Source organism: Cryptomeria japonica, chromosome 4 (assembly GCF_030272615.1).
Source record: "Cryptomeria japonica chromosome 4, Sugi_1.0, whole genome shotgun sequence".
Lineage (NCBI taxonomy): Eukaryota > Viridiplantae > Streptophyta > Pinopsida > Cupressales > Cupressaceae > Cryptomeria > Cryptomeria japonica.
In genome coordinates this window covers 490770876-490794339 of record NC_081408.1, presented here as the reverse complement: position 1 = coordinate 490794339, position 23464 = coordinate 490770876, and the positions used below count along the sequence as shown (strand labels likewise).

The following is a 23464-nucleotide window of genomic DNA, read 5'->3' as shown; positions in this document are numbered from 1 at the left end:
TTTTTCTGATATATGATTTTTAAAATCATTTTAATACAATGAAATAAAAAATAAACCAAAAATATATAAAATGTTAATTAAATATACAAATCATATTATTTTTGTTAGAATTAAAAATTAACAATGATACATAAAATTTCAATAATACAGTTATTTAAAATGATTATTAAATAATCGTATTAAAAAAGAAAAATACTATATTTCCAAAATTTATTATTTATTTTAATTTAAAAAAGTGTTAAATTATTATTAAAAAAAAAGAGTGACCTGTTAAATTATTAAATTAAAAACATCCGCCTTCAACGTAATTAAAGTTGAAAAACGATAATTTTCCTTACAAGGCGTTCAATACTTTTTCCTTATGAGAAAGCTTAGATAATCCAGACGTCATAACTGTCCTCAATCGTGATCTTTGGATGAGAGGTCTGTCTAAGGATTAGCAAGCAATAATTTTCAGAGAACGAATCAGATAAACATGTCGCAAAATCCTTCTTCTCTGGTTGAGCTCGATTTGAGCGGATGCCAAGACATTGAGGCTCAATTGCCCACAGTCAATCGGCTTTCTAATCTGCAAATTCTGAGATTGGACCAATGCGAAACCCTCATACAGCTTCCTTCAGAGCTATGCAATCTCCTTTCGGTCAAAGATTTCTCCGCCCGAAGATGCCCAAATCTCAAAGAATTGCCTTCCAACTTTGGAAACCTTAAAAATCTGGAGATTTTGAATTTGAGCCACTGCACCGGGTTAGGAAATCTGCCTTCGAGTTTTGGAACCCTAACTTCCCTGCAGCGTCTCGATCTCTCATTTTGCGACGCTCTGAAATCTCTGCCCGAGACATTCGCAAATCTCTCTTCACTGCAAATTTTGAATCTCGAATTCTGTCAAAATTTAGTGAATTTGCCGTCAAATTTCGGCAACTTGTGTTCGTTGGAGACCCTGGAACTTTCTGGCTGCGAGGATTTGGAGAGGCTTCCGGTCGGATTTGGAAGTCTGAAGTCGTTACGTTGCCTGCGATTCCTGCAGGACAGATCAATTTGTTCCGGCATGGAAACCCTGCCAGAAAGCTTCGGTGACCTCTCTAGTTTGGAAGAGCTAAGCCTGCGCTGCCCTAATCTAGAAAATCTTCCACAGACGTTTGGTGGGCTTAAAACGTTGAGGTGTCTGGATCTGAGCGGCTGTGAGAATTTGAGGTCTTTGCCGGAAAACTTTGGAGCGCTGGAGTCTCTGAAAATTCTCAATGTTCAGTTTTGCAACGGGCTACAAACTGTTGGAGGTGATTTTGAATCGTTGATTTCTTTGAAGGCTGTGAATGCAGCAGATTGTGATTTGATTGGGAGTGCGCTAGACAAGTTTGTGGGGCTTAAGGGTTTAATGCTACTCTATATTGCCGGGAGTCGGCGATTGATAGAGCGGTGGAAACAAGTCAAGGGAGAGTATGTATTGTGGGTCATCTGCCAGCGACCAGCTGCGGTAATGGGATTTTTAAAAATGAAATCTGTACTCTTTTGATAGATGCAATCTCCTTTTTTGAAAAATAAAAGGAAAACACAAATTTACTTCATAAAAGTATTTATATATTTTGGTTGTAAATAACTCGATGGGATTGAGCACTGAGCATCAATTCTCCACACTTAAAGCTAGAATAGAATAAGGGACTTAAACATTCAGACAAGCAATTTTCAGATCACCAATTTGGCACTTTTTAGACAATTCAAGTGCCTCCTACGGGGTTAGTGTCAGGAGGTACCTGGTGGCTGGTTGTACCTAGAAAATGAAAAGGAATGGGCTATTTTAGGATCCACAACCCCAGGCACTACAATATATGAAATCAGCATCATCCCATTGGTTGTACTCAGACTATTAGTTTTTATGGCATATGAGACCACCGCAGCTGACTGTGCTTATACTCTGGGATCTACTTACTCTACACCCTCTGGATTTGGTCCTGCACCTCTCCAATTCAAGCACAATATTTTCACGTCAGTCTGACTCAGACATCTGAAGTGTGACAAGAAATAACATTTTTACATCTGGATATAAAAGATGTACATGCAGCTGGACTAAAAGGGCACTCGATAAACTATAGTGATAATTGAAACAATTAGTGAAGAAACTATTTTCTAAACGCCTACAATGGCTTGGATCACATCAATCGTCAGGGAAAAGCTTTTGCGTGAAACGGGGCACTGACCTAATCCATATGTAATTACATCTTTATAATGGATGGTCACCAAAACAATTAGTGAAGGAACCAATTCCAAAGCCTATAATGCTATTATCACTTCAATCATCAAGAAAAGCTTTTGGGTGAAACAGGGCATTGATCTAATCCATGATGTCTGTACTGCATCTTTGTGATGAATTCTCACCAAAAATGCCAATATAGGTAGGGATGAGGACCTCATTCCCTTATCAACATCTTCCAGTAATTTTTATATAATATAGCCATGCCCCTATCAATTTACCATAGTTCCAGGTATTCTTATGCCCATGTCTTTAGGCAATTATGTTATATCCACCCAGAAGGGAGTAGGTTAGCTCAACAGACAGCAATGCTCATGCCTTCCTTAAGAATAGCATCACTCACTTGTGAATTCAGATCAGTATGGCTCCGTAAAAATCTGCTCCAAGAGCCATCCAGTCTTTTCAACCGAACTGAACTAGGCCTGAAGTCTTGAAATTAATTTGGAGGAATAATGTCTGATGTAGTACTTTCTAAGTGTGCTTGCTTGCTTGAAAATCCCCACGGCTCAAGCTCATTTTGTGTATATCTAACTGTGAATTGGTCCATATACCATAATAGGTTGAGACATTTTGCCAACAACAATTTTGTGTCTTGTATTATCATATCATGCATAAATATACATAGCATGTCAATAGTCACCACAGCAGATAAAGATTCACTTTTAATTAATTTGATGAGTCTTGAAAGTCTATCCAGTTCTTGGCTAGCAGTTGATGAGTTATACTACCAATTGCAATGATTACAGTCCAAGAGAACACTTTTCTTCGAGGCACTTCATTGGATAGAAAGAGATAAAGGCCCATCAAGAACACCATTTTGTGTTCATCCTATAACACATTCCATGAGGACACATTTCTAAATGTGGCATTACACCTTAAAATTCATACATCTTGCATATGCAAAACTAGTGATATTTATTATTTCCTCATAATTGAAGCTCCTTCTGTATGACCTCTTTGAGACATTTCCTAAAATCCACGATCCTTCTGTATACCTTCTGTATTTGCAAGAGAATATCTAGAAACCAAACAAAATGAAGGAGTCAATAGAGACTGGAACTAGAAACTGGTGCCATCACTCTTCTAAAATATAAACCATAGGAGGAGTTGTATCAAAACAATCAACTTAAAAGGGTCAATACTACATATTATATTCTTCATTAATGAATACCTTGGACTAAGGGGATGAGGCTAGATAATCTTAGAAGTAAAATGGCACCGCTATTAGAGTTTCACCTAACATCTAAAAGTGCCAAATTGCCTAAGTAGAGAGGAAGTCTGAGATGTTTACTTCGTTCAGAAATGATTAATCTGTGTTTTAAAGTTTTTGGGTTCTTAATTAACTGTAATAGCTGCCTTTATTAATCTAATATACAGTAAGCATATTTTAATCTTGAAGCTGTTTTTTAAGAACTGTTATATTCTGATTTAGAGATGTATGACAAATCAACTGTAATAGCTGCCTTTATTATCAATTTGATATACAATAAGCATTTTTTTAATCTTGAAGCTGTTTTTTAAGAACTGTTATATTCTGATTTAGAGATGTTTGACAAATTGAAATTGCCTTTGTAGGAGGTAGATTCCTTTGATTGGGATGGTTTTGAGTTGGTAGCCCGAGAAACTAAATCGACTGCTTTTTTTCACCACGGTTATAAATTCCTCAGTGCCGATGGGAATGTTGAAGACAACTCCTTCCTAGCCTTTGATACCAAATTGGCTTTCCTGTTTGCAAAGTCTAAGGTGTCTTCTTCTTCTTCATTGGAAATGCTGAAGAAGAAATTTGTGGAGCTTGCCTCACAAAGTTTCCATCTCATCTACGTGCCAGTGTGGGAGCAAAGCAAAGAAGATATCCAACAGACAGTGGTCAGTCTATTATCGCCAGGAGTTAAGGCAAGGGCCTGGGTTGGCAGTGAGGGTAGAAGCAGGGATATATTTGGGTTTTCTGTTATCTTTGGTGAGGTGAGTAGAAAAAGAGAAGTGGAGAGGCTTGGTGCATTTATTGTGACAGTAAGTGTATCAGTGGATGAAGAGGGTAACAAATCCTTGGGTGATTTAGAGTCAGTCTTCCCAGAGGAGGAAGATGGTGATGCTTTTAAAGCATTATTAGATGATGCAGGAGGCTTCAGAACTTTGTACGACCCCATATTTGAAGTAATTGAACTCATGATGGAATCATAATACCTCTTACTAGCTACATGCTTAAGGTTTTGCAAGGTTTGCAGTGGACCTTTACATCCTCATAGTTTCTAGTTCAAAGAACCCCAACATGTCCTGTCTCCTCATCTTTCTATGATAACATTCTTGTCAGTGCCCTTATGTACCTCTAGCTGCAGGAACAATCAGTCAACCTGGTACTTGGGTCGAGGATGTATGCCAATCAATATCAAGAGGAAGGATTTATAACTTATGGACACAGACTGTTATATTATATTGTAAGAGAGATTCCACGCATATCAGGAGTGTGGATGTGAAATTGCAAATACATGTAGCAATATATGTGTTACCTATTTTTGACTCTCAGGCCAAAAATAGTCTTCTAGAGTGTTTTTTCATTTTATCATGGGGTTTTGGAGAGTTTTAAAGTTTAAAGCATGAGAAAAGTTGTATTAAAACGCTTTGAAGGTGTTTAAAAAATCTAAGGTTAACTTTAATACTTTTCTCGGAATTATCCAAAGGGGGAAGGATCCACGTTGTATGTAGTCAAAGAATGGTTTTAAAGAAGTAATTGTGAATATCGATGTATTTCTTTTGTTAAAAAGCCTAAAAAGTTTCCAAACAAGTGTTCATGCATCATTTGGAGGGAATTTTGAACTCTTTTGACCATGGTCAGCGTTGAGATGAAGTGAGGCTAAACAGTGGGTGAAATTGTTCACACAAAGTAGTCCGAACAGCAGTAAGCCCTAGGTTATCAGGTGCTCTTGAAAGCTACAGTTTGATGCTGTGATGGCGGCCTTGAACAGAGAAATTGAAGGCAAACAGCACATTGCATGCACAAAGCAGTCAAGGACCATGAGTTCAGGAGAATTTAGAGATACTTCGAGAGAAAGCTTCATGTATTTCACGGGTTAGCTTCTTATTTTGCATTTATTCTCGAGTTTATTTCTCTGAGATTATCTCACTAGCATCAAATTACATGAAGTTTGTGAAATTTTTGTTAAGGTGGTGGTGCTTTCTTTATCTATTTTAGATCCATATTCGAAAGGTTTAGGGTTCTTAATAGATGGGAGATTTTTGTCACGAAAGGTCACAAATCTTGTAAAGCAGACCTTCAACCCTTTGACACAGAAATCTTGTTTCTGTCAAGAAAGAAAGAATAGTTTTATATGGCACAAAAGGGTAGTAAATGACAGTCCTCTGTCTAAGAGGAAACAATAATGATTCAGGGTCAATGTTGCAGTCGTACCTCATTCTTGTAATAGCAGAGGACACAGTCTATTCAATGTAAAATGATTTGATGCTAACCAAAAGGTTAGAGAAAGGTAGCTAAGGCCCAAATCTAGTACAAAGGTATAGCAGATCTCAAGCACAGTGACCACCACCTCAAAAGCAGCATCAAAGACTCTATTGCAGCAGTCAACAAAAGTCATGGAAGATCATCATTTCATAGCAGCTAAAATGACAAGAGACACAAAAAGAGTATGAAATTACAGTCATACACAATATATTTCAGTCAAGAAATGATTTACTCTCAGTCCCATAACATAGTCACAGTGATCAAGAGAAAGATTTGAGAATATGTCATTTATCAGAGTATCAAGGAGATTACTACAGCACTCACAGCAAAGAAGAGGTATATAAGACAGAGAAAGACAGAGGACAGACCTTGAAAGGCCAAAAGAACAATGATTCAAGGCAATGCTAGTAAGGCTAATAATACACATCACAATGAGTGCCAAAGGTGGATCACCTGATGTTATTGCAATCATTAAGAGCAGTGATTAAGGGGCAGTAATTCAGGGTTTTCACAATCAATGCATAGGTGTCAAGCCTTTTTCAATATGAACAGAGATCATGGAGGACAATATAGCAGTCCCAAGAAAGGAGATCAAAGCAACCTACAAGACTGTGGAGCTATGGATATGCAGCCACAAAACAGAGACAAGGCCTAAGACCATAAAATAGTACATCTCTTTTCCCATGGAAAAGGCACATAGAATATCAGTAATTGAGAAGCTTGCAAGAAATAGATCACTGTTCAAAACACAAAGAGACTATTTCCTCACAGAGGTCTTCGATCACAATCAGGGGTTTGTTACAGTCATAACAAGGGATCCATAAGAGGGTTATTTGCAGACCTTGTTGAGTGAATAGGTTTCAGATGCACAAGAAATACAGTGCTCCCTGTTCATGACAGTAGCAAGACTGAGACAAAGAGATACAAAGAAGTATCACACTGACCTTTGGGCATCATTTAAGTCTTGTTGCAGTGAAAAAGCACTAGAAATGATTTAGAAAGATAAGCATCAATAAGTTATGACAGGTTGAGGAAGAAGTTATAAACAGAAATGGACAGCCTTTGCCAAGAGCATTCATACCCAAATGGGTCACAAGAAGATGGCTTTAAGATAAGGTGCAGATTTTGAAATATAAGACAGTAAGCATACATCACGAATATGACAGTGATATGTCTCTTACAAAAGCCCTAATGATGACAGACTCAAACAATTGTCAAAAGCTTCATAGAGCAGCTTTATGAGTCTAACAAAGGAGTCCAAAGGCTATCAGACACATTATTCAGAGAGACAGTCCCATATCTTCACTACTGTGACTTGTCAAGGCGGAATCTGAAGGTCGCAATCTCAACACAGTTCACAATCTTCATCAAGGAACTCAGAGCAAAAAGAGCAGATCCATGGCAGATATCCCTGTCAAATAACAGAGGCACGAAGCTTTAATCACAGTCATATTTGGCTGTCATAGCCGAGTTTTGGATCAGAACAGAGGTAAGAGAGATGCTTAGAGCAGCCATTCAGTCCACAAGGTATATATTCTAAAGACAAATCACAGAGCAGGCTACAATGAACAATGACAAAGTGTAAGCGTTGAAAAGATGAAGAGGACTCACTGTTATGAGATACAGTATGCAAGATGTTAATAATGACAAAGTGAAAAGTACATTTCCAAATCAGGCAAAGAACAGTGCTCAGAACAGTCTTCCAAAATAGAAGAAAGATACAGCACACAGAGTAAAAGTATATGCACATTTCCAAGGGATACCAAACAATCAAAATGCAGTCACACGCATAATTGACAAATGCCATGTAAAAGACAGTCTTAGGGAGGGTTTTGAAATTTACAAGGGTCACTGTCATTGTAACTATGGATGAAAATGCAAAGCAAATTCATAGTGTAGCAGTGCTAGCAATGAGAAGCAGCCCTAAGCCCTGTGTATAGCAGTAGTATCAAAGACTGTCATAGCAGCTAAGAGCATTAGAGATCAAACATAACAGAGACTTTAGTTAACTATGGAGCAGTCACCACGAGATGCAAACCACAGTTTGACAGTGTTTCAAACTTTGAAAAGATTCCCAGTCATTAGGATCTTATTAAGATTATATAATGCAGTCCAGAAAGCATTCATACTCATCATTTACAATCCTACTAAATATTAATAGTATGTTTTTCTATTAAAGCCATTACATAGAAGCATGAGGACTAAAAAATGAAAATGCAACAAAGACTTTTCTTACGCCTGAAAAAGGAGTCAAACTTCAAGGTCCATGAAATAAGATAACATGCTAATCAGTTGAAGGCTTAGTCACAAAGGCAAAGGACAAGTTTTATTTCTTGCATCAATTTGAAATCAAGTTCATACTCAGTTCAATGATGAGCTTTAAGCATTAAAAGGTGGAGTTCTAAGTACAAGAGCAGTTAAAGGCCTGAAAATGAGTGATTTAAGAGCAGTTCCATCAGTTCTAGTGCAGTTAAAGCCCTACAAGGCTCATACATCAGTTGAGAGGCATTTTGGGGCCACAAACACTCAGTTATCAGCAGTTTGAGATGCCTTTATGCATGATTTTCAATCAATTTCGACCCAAGTCAGATATCTCATGATATCTCATGCAATATGATGAAGATTCCAAGAAGAAGACCATCAGTTAGACCTGGAGTTCGACCTCAGTTACTTCTTCCAGTCAAGGTGCAGCTTTCTCTTCTATTTATCTTTTTCTCTTCTTCATTTTTCTCTAGTTCTTTTCTCTCTACCTTTTGCTTTCAACAGCAAGGCATGAAGATTGTAGCTCATTTGGAAGCATTTCAGTTGTATCAGCAATTCCTTCTAGATTTTAAGAAAAGAACACCAATTTTCCTTTTCAATACTTCTTATATTTGGTGTTGAATGAAAGATTTGATGATGTTTTTGTGATTCAATTTTAGAATCCTTTAATTTTTGTCTCTTTCAAACAGTATTGATGCAAGAAGATGCATAGTTAATGCAGGTCATAGGTTGTGTTCAGCTGGTCTTGGTAGTTTGTAGCTGTGAAAATACATTATTTTCCTTAAAAGCAAACTTTGAAATTAGCCCTTTTCTTATAAAATATTGATGTATTACATGCTTAGTTGAATTGTTACAAGCAAGGTTGCTTTTCTTAAGCTGATTGTGAGTTAGTGCATCTGATTAGCCTTCTCAACATTTGGTGCATCACCTTTTAGGATAGATTCCAATTCAAAGTTTCCTTCTATCTCTTTTCCCATCAGAAAGTCATTTTGTAGGAGATTCATCAAAGAGAATCAACTCACTCTAGAGGTTGATTTCCACCATAGGCAACCCACAAGCTTGGAAATCATTCCATGTTTCACAAGATTGCCGAGATTTCAACTTAAACGTCACGGGTGCAATCTTGGTGACAACAATATGTTCATCTATAATCACATTTACAGGGAATAATGGAAACTGAAAATCACTGTTAGATGTTTCTGAAGAACACAAATGGACATCTAGAGGGGGGGTGAATCAGTATATTTCAAAACTTTAAGTTCAATGTGCAAATTATAAGGATATAATGCAAACATAAACACACACACACAAGAGCACATCACATAACACCAGATGTACGAGGAAATACCAATGTGGGAAAAACCTCGGTGAGAATAGCTGCTGGAGTCTACTGCTCCAATCCAGCTTCACAGGAAATAACATTTTACAATATGTTTAGGGTACCAAACCAAGGAGAATCAACCCTTGATATTCTAAGCACCAACTCAAGGAGCACCAACCTCTAGTTTTATGAGCACATACTCAAAGGAGTACCAACCCCTGCTCTAAGCACCCACTCAAAGATTACAATGAGTATAGATTTCAAATACAAGTTATATGTCTTGTTGCAAATGAGGTTTTGCAACACTTACAATCTAGTATTCTTCCTCTGTTTCTTTCTTCTCCTTCTGTCTGATTGTCTCCTCCTCTCTGCCTCAGCTTCACCTTTCTCAGACTACTCTGTTCTCAATCTTTTGCTTTTGCAACTGCCTTCTCTGCTCTGTTTCTACAACTACGCTCTCTCAAACTCTCTCTGTTTCCGAAGATTACATTCTATGAGCTCTCTACAACAATACTCACATCTTCAACATTTCATCTCCTTACACATCATAATACACATTGACCAGTGGAGTTATCTTTATTTTCACCTATATCTCTAATCTCAAATACTCCTATTGAATCATATCTGATTGCTCTACCTACTGTTAGCTCTCTTTTTCAACAAGATCTTATTCTTTGTCCACAAAATGATTTCAGACTAGCTGCATACATTAAATGTCTTCTATCTGTCTTCAAATCGGTCTGAACATAGATTACTAAACTTAGTAATCTCAATCTGATCTTCAAGAATACAGTCTGTAGTAGATTTGATTTATCTTTTGAATCAAATGACACTATTCTGTTTTCTTCCCTTTGGGGTTATGTTCGATTCTCTTTCTGTCACAAGGTTGCTATTTTTAGCAAACTTGATCTGTACTACAAATTTGATCCTCCCTCTGTCAAGCATCTCGAGCTCATCAACATACTGCAAAAGGTTCGCCATTAATGTGATTATTGTCATCTTATTGATCTACCCAGACAGGTTTGATGACTATAAGATATCCATAGTCATCAACTACAACATATTTGATTTGTTCTCTCCATCAAGGAGCCACATGTCCTCTTATTCTTCATCCAGTTCAGATGGTCAAGGTCAGTCAAGATCCATGTGTACAATCGGGTTGCACAGATCAGTCAATTTCCATGTTGAGACTCGTGTTATGCGGTCTAGAAAAAAATGTTCATCGCTATAGCTATCCTGAAGTCGGCTTCTCAAGGCTCCATCTGTATAGGGAAAACTTGTTAAATCGATCAAACAAGTTACTCCGATGACATATTGTCAGCACATCTTCATCGACATAGTTATCTCGATCGCAACTCATCATGCAAAACGATCATCATCGGAATAGTCATCACTATCGACATAGGTAGAACATGCTAAATCGACCGAATAAGTTATACCGATGACATACTGTTTGCTCACCCTTCATCAGCATAGCTATCCCAAAACTCAAACTCTGTGGTGACAAACTTCATCGTCATAAGGTATCCTGAAGCACGTACCCATCAGAATAGTTAGCACTATCGGATTAACATTTGAACTCTATCATGTCAAAACAACCTTATTCCGATGACTCAACTTGAACCTGCATCGACATAGCTACTCGGACACCGAACTCCAAAGACCTCCTCCATATCGACATATGTTATTCCAATAATCAAATTCTGTAGTGATAAACTATATCGACATGGATTATACCGATGATCTTACAAAAAAGGTCAACTCTTCTTTTTCCTTCGTCGACATAGCTTACTCCGATGAGAACCTCCATCGGAATAGTTTACACTATCGGCATAGTGGTAGGTTATTATTATGCCTTTAAAAGCTATTCTGATGCACCTCTACGATCTCCTTGTCGGCATAGCTATTCCGATATATTGATATCGGAGCAGATAACTTTATCGATATTACTCAAAAACATTACTCCGCCTTTGCCAGGTATCCCGATGTGTAGCACAAACTCTGTGATCGGTATTGCTATCTCGATATCACCCTTCGACCCAACATCGACTTGACTTATGTCGATAGCAATTTCCTCCACGTGACTAGGTATCGGTATAGTTATCCCGATACGACCACTTCACCTACACAACACTCGATCGATATAGCTATTTCGATCTGCAACCTACAACACTTCTTTCTCTGCACTGTCCAATCTACAACCTCTTTGGCATCCACTCTGCAACTCTTGTTGACATCATTGACAATAATGCCAACAATCTCCCTCTTTGGCATTGATGTCAACACACAACAACAACACACACATGAGGTTCTTTCTCCTCCTTTCATGTCAAAATAAGCAAATAGCATTCTCCCCCTTTGACAACAATGGCAAAGGGATTTGCACATGACCTGCAAACATGAGGTTTCTCTTTCTTCGTCAAAGATGTTCAGCTTGGACAAGGCCTAGCAATTGTTGTTTTTAGTAAACTCCATTAGATGAACCATTATTACAATATAAACATCAGTGTTAATACTGCTCATAAAAATTTCAGAACCCCCCTTGAGACAAACATGAGGTTCAAGGAAGAAAAAATAGTAAAACAACATGCTCCCCTGAACCACAGACCTCAGCAATACGTTTAAGTGCTGAAAGAAGGTGGAACAACACCCAACTTGTATCTTAAATACTCAAATGTGTTCTTTGGAAGAGGTTTTGTGAAAATGTCAACAACTTGCTCACTTGTGGGAACATATTCAACCTTTACCTCCTTGTCAGCTACCTTCTCCCTTAAGAAATGGTACTTAATTGTTACATGTTTTGTCCTTGAGTGCATGATAGGATACTTGGAAATGTTAATGGCACTTGAGTTATCACACATAATAGCTGTAGGATTTGAAAATGATACCTGAATGACCTTTAAGGTTTGTTTTATCCACAAAACCTGTGAAAATGTAGCAATAGCTATGTACTCTGCTTCAGTCGTAGATAAAGAAATAGAATCTTGCTTCTTGATGTGCCATGAAACCAATCTCTTTCCAAGGAAGAAAGCTTCACCACTGGTGCTCTTCCTGTCATCTACACATCCTGCCTAATCAACACTAGTATAGGCTTGCAAAGTGAAATCTCTATTCTTTGGATACCATAAGCCATGAGTAAGTGTTCCTTGCAGATACTTGAATATTCTTCTAATTGCATTTACATGTAATTGTTTTGGAGCAGCTTGAAATCTTGCAACCTTGCATACAACTTGAACTATATCAGACCTTGTTGTTGTAAGATACAATAGACTGCCAATCATGGATCTATACAAGGTTTGATTTACACTAGGTGACTCATCATCTTTGCTTAATTTGCATCCTGTCACCATGGGAGTACTAACTGATTTGTTGTCTTCCATTTGAATTTTCTTTAACATATCCTTTGCATACTTGGTTTGAGAGATGAATATCCCATTGTCAAACAGAGAAATTTGCAAACCATGGAAATATGATAGCTCTCCAAGCATTGACATCTTAAACTCAGACTACATCTGATCAGCAAATTTTTTGCATAGAACATCTTTATTGCCTCCAAAGATGATGTCATCTACACATACCACTACTATGATCATGTAGTCTCCATCCACCTTAATGTACAAGTTGCTGTCAACATTTCCTTTTTCTGTAACCTTGTTGATGAAGGTACTTATCCAACCTAGAATACCATGCTCTAGGTGCCTCAAAGCTTTCTTCAATCTTCATACAAAGTTTTCATCTTCATGCAGCTAAAAACCTTCAGGTTGCTCTATGTAGACTTATTGTCATTCAAGGATGCAGATTTGACATCCATTGGATATACTTTATATACTTTATATGCTGAGAATGTCAAGAACATCCTTATAGCTTCAAGTCTTGCAACTGGTGCAAATGTTTCCTCAAAATCTATGCCCTCTACTTGAGCATATCCCTTGCACACTAGTCTTGCCTTGTTCCTTATTATCTTGCCTTCTTCATTCATCTTGTTCCTATAGACCCATTTTGTCCCAATGACATTTTTGTCAGCAGGTTTAGTAACCACTTCCCATGTTTTGTTCTTTTCAATCTGCTGCAACTCTTCTTCCATAGCATCCATACACTTCTTTCTTTTGTTGGTCTCATCAAATGTCCTGGGTTCCATTTCAGTCATAAGGCAGTTATTTACTTGCTCAGGTTCCTTGCTCTCCTTCTAGTTTGCACACCCTCATTTTTGTTGCCTATGATCTGCTCTTCAAGGTGATTCTTTTGCACATATCTATTTGGAGTTTTGTTGGGTACTTCTTCTTGTTCACTTTCAGATTGCTCATCATCTTCAAAATGCGATTCTTCAATCTGATTTGTTATGCTCTGTTTTTCTTTATGTAGATCTTCATCCACTCTTACATGTACACTCTCAATCACCTTCTTTAGCCTCTTGTTGAAACATTTGTAGGTCTTGTTGTGTGTAGAGTACCCCAAGAAGATACCTTCATCACTTCTTGAATCAAAACTTCCTAATCCATCTTCATCTCTTTTGATGAAGCACTTGCTACCAAACACCTTGAAATACTTGACTGATGGTTTCCTATCATACCATAACTCATAAGGTGTCATTCTGTTGTTCACTCTCAGTTGAACTCTATTTAATGTGTATACAATAGTATGGACTACTTCTTTCCAATATATCTTAGACAGATTAGCTTCATTCAGCATTGTCCTTGCCATCTCTTTGACTATTCTGTTCTTCTTTTCCACAACACCATTTTTTTGTGGTGTTCTAGGGGCTGAATATTGCCTTCTAATTCTATGTCTCTCACAGTAGTCTTCAAATTCATTTGATGTAAACTCACCTCCACGGTCCAATCTCAAACATTTAAGCTTGTATCCACTTTCCTTTTGAACCATCTTCCTAATGATTTTGAATCTTCCATAGGCTTGAGACTTGTCTTTCAAGAAGGTGATCCATGTCATCCAGAGAAATCATCTATGAGCAACATGAAGTATCTTTCTCCATTAAGGGCTCTTGTTCTTGTAGGCCCACACAAGTCAATATGTACAAGCTCTAAAGGCCTTGTAGTTGAGTACTCCTTTGACTTGAAACTCTCTTTAGTTTGTTTTCCTCTTTGACACTCATCACAGAAGGTGCTTGCTTGTTTGATAATCTGAGGTATGTGCTTAACATACCTTTTCTTGCTTACTTTAGCAAGATTATCAAAATTAATGTGACCAAGCCTGCTATGCCACAACCAACTTTCATCAACTTGTCCCATCATGTATTGGGACTCAAAGCATTCTTTCAAGTTGTACACATTTCCATCTGTCCTTTTGCCTTCAGCAACAAGTTGTCTATTTCTTTCTTTTCTGATTTGACATCCCTTCGAATCAAATGTAAACTTATATCCTTTGTCACACATTTGACTCACACTGAGCAGATTGTGTTTCAGACCTTCCACATAGTATACATCATGTGCTTTCATCTTGCAATCTATATTTAGTGTGCACTTGCCTTTTATCTTGGTTGAAGAGTTGTTATCAAACCTTACTGAGCCACCATTCCAATCTTCAAGCTTAATGAATTTCCTCTTATCACCAGTCATGTGGTTGGAGCAACCACTATCTACCACCCATAAGTTTTTCCTTTCAGCATGCAGAGCAGTTTGAACAATCAAAGTTGACTCGACCTTATCTTTATCCTTCTATGTCCAAACTTGCTTGGTTTCTTGCTTCTTCTTTACTGTCATATTCTGATTTGATTCTATCTTTGGTTCCAAAGATGACATTTTCTTCTTTTGCTTATTTCCTAAGCTTACAATGTTTTGCAATCTGGCCCAAGTTTTGACAATGATAGCATTTGACATTTCTATTGATAGCATTTGACTGATGAACTTAAGGGACTGTCATAGGGTTGGAAACCTTATCTCCTACATTCATAACTTCTATGACAATACCATTATAATGATAACAAATAATATTTGCATCTCTAAGAGCATCAAAATGATTTCTACTTTCATAATTAGGAGGGGACCTACGCATAAGTCTACATTCTGCAATTCTATGACCATAAGTATTGCATTTATAACAGTAGCTATGGAACTGAGGTACATACCAATCATTATTGAAATTATTTCTTATTGATCTCCTTAGAGCAACATAACTCTGTCTTCTTGAGCTCTTCCTCATATCTTTGACTCTTGTGAAACCTCCATCATCCATCTTGGCTTTTCCTTTTGGATCAGCATAACTGCTCTTTGTAACAACAACATATGTTTTCTTCTCAGTGGGCTTGCTGACAGTGAAAGTTTGTTCATTTCCATTCGTTCTTGAAGAGACAAAATGTATCTCTTTATTTGTTGATTCTTTGCTAGTAGAATATTGACTGACATCAAATCGAATTCCTTCTGTATACTTTGAGTGCTTTTGTTTATTCAACATTTTGTCCAATGCATCAATGTTGTCCTCATACTTGATTCTCACCTTGAGTTCATCTTTGCACTTTTCAAGTTCCTTTTTGAGATTTACAAATTCTTCCTCCATCTTTTGATACTCATTTTCTTTGTTTTTTAAATATGATTTTGTCACTTCATACATTCTTTTGGTTTCTTCCAACTGAGCAGTTATGGCAGCAAGAACTATTTGATTCTTCAATATTCTTGTTTAGTAAGTCATGCTCTTTTGTGACAGACTTCTTGTATTTCTTGAACTCGTTTCTTACTTTGTCAAGTTCTTCAAGAGCACAAACCAATTCTCCTTCAAGGTCAACCACAACATCTGCATCTTCTTCCTCACTGTCATCTAAATTTTTAGATATGTTTCTCATTAAGGATCTCTTGAGCCATGAAGACATTAGATTGTTTTTCATCTTCACTATATTCCTCAACTAATTCACTTTCATCATCATAGACATCACTATCAATTGAGTAAAGAACTTTCTTCTTTTGATAGTTTCTTCTTCTTGGTTTATAAAACCTTTTACCCTTATCCTTGACATCTTCCACATAGTTATCTTCCTTCTTCTTATAGGGACACTTAGTAGCAAAATGGACCCTATTTTACCACAGTCAAAACATTTGAAAGGTAGCTTTCCTCTATACTTGCTTGATCCTTTCTTGAGCTTTCTAACAAAGTTAGCTGCAACAATATCAGAGTAATTTTCATCTTCATTCGTAGCTTGTTCTCTTCCTTTCTTTGTGGTATTGAAGGCAACTTCTCTCTTACGGTTCAACACTTATTGTTCTCATCTCGTAGGCTGACAGAAAGCCAAACAATTCATCCATAGAGAAAGTCTTTAAGTCTTTAGCTTCCTCAATAACTAAGACTTTTGTATTATACTTTGAGGTTAACGATCTCAGAACCTTTTTAATAGTAACATCATCCTTGACTTCCTCTCCAAGTCCTCTTATAGCACTCACAGTCTCATCCACTCTTTGTAGATAATCAACTATCTTCTCTTCTTCTTTCATTTTTAGATTTTCAAACTAAGTTCTTAGATTTTGCAGTTTGGCTTCTTTCACTTTGGTATTTCCTTCATATACACTCTATAGCTTGTCCCAAGTTTCTTTTGCTGATGTGCAATGCATGTTTCTAACAGACCACTTAAGATTGCATTCTTAGCTTTTACATCATTCTCATATTCCCTTTTAGCATCAAGGCCGGTAGGAAGAACTTGAGGAATAGTATAACCATTTTTTATTGACATCCATACATCAAATCCTAGGGAAGACATGTAGGTTTCCATTCTTCTACTCCTGGAGGCATAGTTGGTACCATCAAAGATAGGTGCTTTAGAAGATGAGGATTCATTCCTAGCTATTGTGTTCACTAAACAGAATCTACTCAAGTTAGAGAAAGCTTTTACTACTGGGGAACTTAGGGCTTTGATACTAATTGAAGAACACAAATGGACACTGAGAGCGGGGGGGGTGTGAATCAATGTATCTCAAAACTTTAAGTTCAATGTTCAGATTTTAAGGATGTGATGCAAACACACACACACACACAAGGTTACAGGTGCACAACTGTATTTTCAGATTTGGACTCCATTTATAGAGGTGGAAAAACCCTTTTCGTTTCGTGGTTTTTTTGGAGGACCGTGTACACTTTTGCCACAGTCCTGATGACTTTTCTCCAAATTTGCAGGGTAGATCCATATCAGTCTAATTAGCTCAGATCCGAAGTTACAACATGATCCTGAACCGGTAGCTCCTCATTTCACTCAATTTCTCTCTTTGTTCCACATAGTCAACAAGTCAACATATCTATTACAAAAGAGGGTAATTCACACTTCAACCCTTGCAATCCACTTGGAATTCACATCCTTATTTCTCTTGGATTTGGATCTAGTAGATTCAAGCCCCTCTTTTGAATGTAAAGTTCTCCCAAGTGAAAAAATCATCGTAGTGAGTTTTTTTCTCTCTCCTAGGTGGGGAGTCACTAGGGTTCAATTTTTCCACTTTACATTTTGGTGAACCTGACGTCTTACATCTTGATTATGATTTCTTATTTGTTAGATCTGAATAATTGCAATTTGAGTTTAAAAATTTCATTTCCAAGTTTGATCTTTTTGCAAAATTTAGAGGTTAATTACATAAAAACCTTAATTTTTCATTTTGAGCAAATTAAGCTTGTGAAGTGTAAAATTTTAATTACTTGTTTCAGATCTGATTTTCATTTCAAAATTGCAATTCAAATCTGTCTTTTTATTCTAAAAATTAAACCCTAATTTTTAAGATCTTTCTATTTTTGACATTTGACTGCAATTTGATCGATCTAGACATCTCCAAATCAGCTCTCTTTGGATTCCACAATAATATCATAATACCTATCATCCCTAAAAAAATTCAAAAATAGTTGGTCGGACCGCGTGCACTTTCGCCACGGTCCTGTCTTTTTTCCCGAAATTTCAGGAGACAAAATTGATTGTGTTTTTCTGCTTAAATCCAGAAAATTGGCGTACTTTATCAATTTTAACACCCTCTAAGGTCGAACACAAATTCAAATTTCAAATTTGCAATTTAAATTCCACTTTTCCTCCTTTATTCAATTTTCTATGCATGTATGGGGTGAACATTATTATGGTTCAATGACACATGAGTTTCTTGTTTGATCGTAAGTGCATATGGAGTTCTTGTCTTATTTTGCTAATTCAATTTCAAGTTATATTAAAGATGTTCATGATGTTCCCTTTCATGCATATGATGATAATTTAGTTCTCCCTTTCATTCATAGCTATGATTTACCCTCTCCCAAAATTGATCTCATTAATGAGGGCACATTGGTGCAAAAAGGGAATATGGACACTTCTTTCAAAGATCTCCCTCCTAAAGATGAATCTTTGGAGAATCGTGTTCCTTCTTCTCCTAAAATGTATCTCCCTCATAAGGATTATTTGGTGCAAGAGGATGATATTATGGCTACTTATCCTAGTGATACCATACCTTCTTTTCATGATCTTCCCTCTAGAGATGAAGCATTAATTACATATGATAGTTCTTTTCCTAATGAGTGTCTTAAACATAAAGATACCTTAGAAAAAGAGGATGATATTATTTCTCATCATAATGCTCTCTCTCCCAAAAATCAAGAGCCCAACAAAAATCAAATCAATTCCATTCATGTTCCTAGGACACCCAAAAAATTTCCTGATTATGATGTTGTGCCTTACACATATACTAATGAGGTAGTTGATGAGAACATAAGAGAAGCATCATATGCTTTCTTAGTCCCTACAATCCTCTCTTCAATTCACTCAAATACACCATCTACTACCAAAGAAGTTCCTAAAGAAGGACTCTTAGAGGATGATTGGGGGTCCTTAGATTTCACTCCTACTTTTTCTAGAAAGTCTAAGATGCATGAATTTCATATTCCAAAATTTTCTCAACACAAATCTTGAAATTGATTCAGGCATGTTAAAAATAACATCTGACAATGAATGATATATTCATCATGATCATTTAAAATAACGTTCAAGTTTCTATTATGTTGCTCCTCACTATGTGACATAGTTAGCCTACTTATTGGGGGCTCCTTGTCATTCGTGGTGGTACAATTTCAGGTGCAATCATACTTAGTGAGCAACATAATAGCCTATTTATTCTTGCCTCTATGCTTGGGGGGCAAGAATATTCCTTTTCCTCTTTCTAAGGTTTCAATATTTTCTTTATGGAGTACATTATTCATAAACTTGATGTCCTTTCTTGCATAGAGTTTTCCTTCATGCAAGCGCATGTTTGTTCCGTGAGTGAGATCTTCTCCTTGCTTGAAACGGTACGTCTATTATGAACAATCTCTCCTCAGAGAACTTTTGTGAATCTTTTTCTTTCTCTCTTTGAAAATTACCTCTTCTATTGTGCTATTCATAACCTGATGTCCTTTCTTGAATGGAGTTATCCTTCATGTGAGTGCATGTCTGTTCCTTGGTTAGGATGTATTCCTTGCTTGAAATGGTACGTCTCTTATGAGTAATCTCTCTCTAGAAGTTTTGTAATTCTTCTCATTGTCCTACACTTGGGGGGCAATGATCTCTCTCACTCTCTCTTTCTCTAAGGATCCACTCTTTCCTACGTTGTGGATGGTGTGAGTTTTATTACTTGATGTCATTCCTTGTGTGGAATTGTTGTTGTTCACTCAAGGGTTCTCTCTTATACAAGAGGCGTAAGTCCTTGACTACAACCTCTTTCACACTTGGTAATGTACATCTATGATAAATTCACCCATCCCTTTGGGGGCTAAAAGTGGGTCATCCCTCATCAAGAATCCCTTTCACCTAGGAATAGGAGGAAGGATTGTATTCTTGTTCTCTCCTTTGCTTTGTTCTAGAAGATGTTATATTTGTCTAAGACAAACTCCTCTTGGGGATATATGTATTTTGAACAAAGATCTCTTCTCCTCTAAGGATAACCTTTACACTTACAACAAGATATCTCTTTTCAACTATCTTATCCTTGTTTGAAGAGTATTCACTCTCTTGCTTGGATTTATGACATTGTTGCATAACGGATATCTTCTTTGTGATGAAGGTAGGTATCCTTGTTCTACTTTCCTTAAGATATCAACATCAAAGGGGGGGCACCCACACTACTTCTTTGTACTATACTTCTCTCGTGCATTGTACAGTGGGACATTCTTGGAACCAGAGGGCAGCCTCTTAGAGAAAGATGTCATCACTTTTCTCTTGTACAGTGGGTCATTCTTGGAACTAGAGCACATAATCTTAGAGCGAGATGACGCTGCTTTTTACTGGTACAGTGGGTCATTCTCAAAACCAGAGCATAGAATCTTAGAGCGAGATGTCTTCACTTCTTTTCTTGTACAGTGGGTCATTCTCGGAACTAGAGCACAAACTCTTAGAGCAAGATGATGCCACTTTTCTCCTATGCAGGGTGATTATTCTCGGAACCAAAGCACAGACTCTTAGAGCGAGATATCACGCCTTTCTTGACATTTGTACTATACATTCTATATAGGTTGTAGCGTACTCGGGCATAGACTCCTATGAGGCGCTTCAAACCTCACTTGCACACATGCGCTTGAGGTTGAGTGGAACTAACGGTGTTCCCACTCTCCTCCCTTACATGGATCACCCAGACAGACTCTGGGGGCTAGATTTCCATGTCCTTCTCTCCATGGATCACCTAGTTTTAGGGGCGAGATGTCTATGGTTTCTCTCTTGTTCGCCTTTCTTCTCATGAATCACCAAAGTGTGTATTCATGTCCTCTCCCTTCTTCCTCTCATGAACCCATAGTTTTGCTATTGATGGTTCATGGATGATGTCAGCTTTGGTCTTTTATGTGATCTTTTGTGTTTATGTGGTGGCATTTGTATTTGTGTTTCAATTAGTTGAGACATTTGCATATTGAGGACTCTTCGGCTAGTTGGTTTGTGGTCTTGTGTCTTGTCTTCGTTGTGTGTCTTTTGTGCTTGGTCTTGTTCCTTTTTTGTTTTATGTGCTCTTGCATATGTTTGAGTGAGTTAAGATCCCAAGATTGGGGGTTTGGTTCCTCAAGATTAGTGACATCTTATACCCCTTGTGATCTTTCTCCACATCTCTCATATTCTTCTCTTTCTTTCTTCTACTTTACCAACATTATTGGCGTAAGTCATACTCCCGCTAAAGTGGAGGCTAAATGTAGTGTCATAAAATTTCAACCCTAGCAATTTTAACCACATTTGAAGAACTCACCTTGGCTACGACACCCTCCTTTCTGACCAAGACCTCTTTTTGCATTTTCATCCCTTCACCCCTTCCTATTTGAGCCTTGAGATAACCTCAGGACCCTATCTGAGCCCCAAGATAGGGCAGGATAGGGGCGTGGCGCCCCTGTCCCACCCTCGTAGGGCGGCCCCAAGATAGGTCCCCCCGACCCTGTCTGCACTTCGGGATCCCAAATCTCCCCGATGTCAGCCTTTGGTGAGATGAATTAATCTTCTGAGGCATGTATAAAAAGGGAATTGGTCTTCTCATTTGCAGGGACATGAATTCAAGTGGAAGGTCTTCATTATCGTCATCAAGCATTCAAGTCTTCAAGCATTCATCAAGTCTTCTTTCTTCACGTGTCTTCTTCATTCATCCATTGGAGCAACATTACAATATTTATTTGCAAGCATGTGTGTGTGTGTGTGTTAGGGTTTTGTCATGTTACATGCCATTTCATGCAACACTTGTGATTATATTCAAGAAGCAAAGCAATCATCATCAACAAATTGCAGATCTACAAGGTATACACTTCCATTATTTACATTTCAGCATTTGCAATTACTTTCTTTCAAGGTTGATTCCTCAACCGGGGTTTGACTGAGGCAAACCCCTATCCACAACCCTTCTCCCCTTCTTTTCTGTGTGTAGCTTACCAGTTCGTAGCCGTATTTTCAGATTTGGACTCCATTTACAAAGGCGGAAGAACCCTTTTTGTTTCGCGGATTTTTCGGAGGACCATGTACACTTTCACCACGGTCCCGATGAATTTTCTCCAAATTTGCAGGGTAGATCCGTATCAATGTAATTAGCTCATATCCAAAGTTATAGCGCGATCCACTCAAATTCTCTCTTTGTTCCACATAGTCAACAAGCGAACATATCTATTACCAAAGAGCATAAATCACACTTCAACCCTTGCAAGAATTCACATCCTTGTCTCTCTTAGATTTGGATCTAGTGGATTCAAGCCCCTCTTTTGAATGTAAAGTTCTCCCAAGTGAAAAATCATCATAGTGAGTTCTTTTCTCTCTCCTAGGTGGGGAGTCACTAGGGTTCAATTTTTCCACTTTACATAGTTTACAATATGTTTAGGGCACTGACCCAAGGAGAATCAACCCCTGATATTTTGAGCACCAACCCCTAGTTTTATGAGCACCTACTCAAAGGCGCACCAACCCCTGCTCTGAGCACCCACTCAAAGATTACAATGAGTATTGCCGTCCCAATATCACCCTTTGACCCAACATCAGCCTGACTTATGCCGATAGCAATTTCCTCCACACGACTAGGTATCAGTATTGTTATCCCGATACGACCACTTCACCTGCACAACACTTGATCGGTATAGCTATTCCGATCTGCAACTTGCAACACTTCTTTCTCTGCACTCTCCAATCTACAACCTCTCTAGCATCCACTCTGCAACTCTTGTTGACATAATTGACAATAATGCCAACAATTTCAATTATAGAATGAATTACACCATCTCGAATGTTACTAACCATCCAAATTTCGGCAATTTTTAAGCTTCAACTAAATACCATTGGATTTCTTCTGATATCTATGTATGTTAGATATTATTTGTAAAGATAAATGGTGTAGAATGAGCTTGTTGGGAACTTAGTTAAATCTACAAAAAAGAGCATACAAGCTTTTTGTTCATTCAAATATAACAAAGCTTAAAATACTCAATAAACAACATTCGTTGATGATACCAACATTTGTTGGCCACATGGTCCAAAGAAGTTAGAGGAGTTCCATTCTCACCTAAACAACATTGCTCCTTGCATTTCCTTCACCAAAGAATTGGAATCCCACAACCAATTTCCCTTCCTTCATATTTTGCTTACTAGAAAACCTGATGGTTCCTTAGCATGTCAAGTCTTTCACAAAGCTACCCACACTGACCTTTACTTGCATGCTTCCTCCCATCATCATCTAGCCCAAAAAATTGGTATCTATTGTCATTTTATGACACCCTTGGTCCATCAATGAGAATCGATCAG

General features: G+C 37.6%; 1 protein-coding gene across 3 annotated transcripts in view; it reads left to right on the top strand.

Annotated features, from left to right (window-relative positions):
* The first annotated feature begins 344 nt into the window (after positions 1-344).
* LOC131060386 (disease resistance protein TAO1) overlaps positions 345-23464 on the top strand; it is a 41820-nt gene continuing 18700 nt past the window's right edge. For 2 of the 3 annotated variants that reach the window (XR_009110348.2, XR_009110347.2), the window contains exons 1-2: positions 345-1471; positions 3821-8387. Coding sequence is in view for 1 of the 3 variants with exons in the window: in XM_057993592.2 (XP_057849575.2) it covers positions 476-1471; positions 3821-4426 (1602 nt within the window). In the remaining 2 variants the exon portion in view is untranslated. Of the gene's footprint in view, positions 1472-3820; positions 8564-23464 lie in introns of those variants that run through there. The other variant, XM_057993592.2, reaches the window with a different exon arrangement.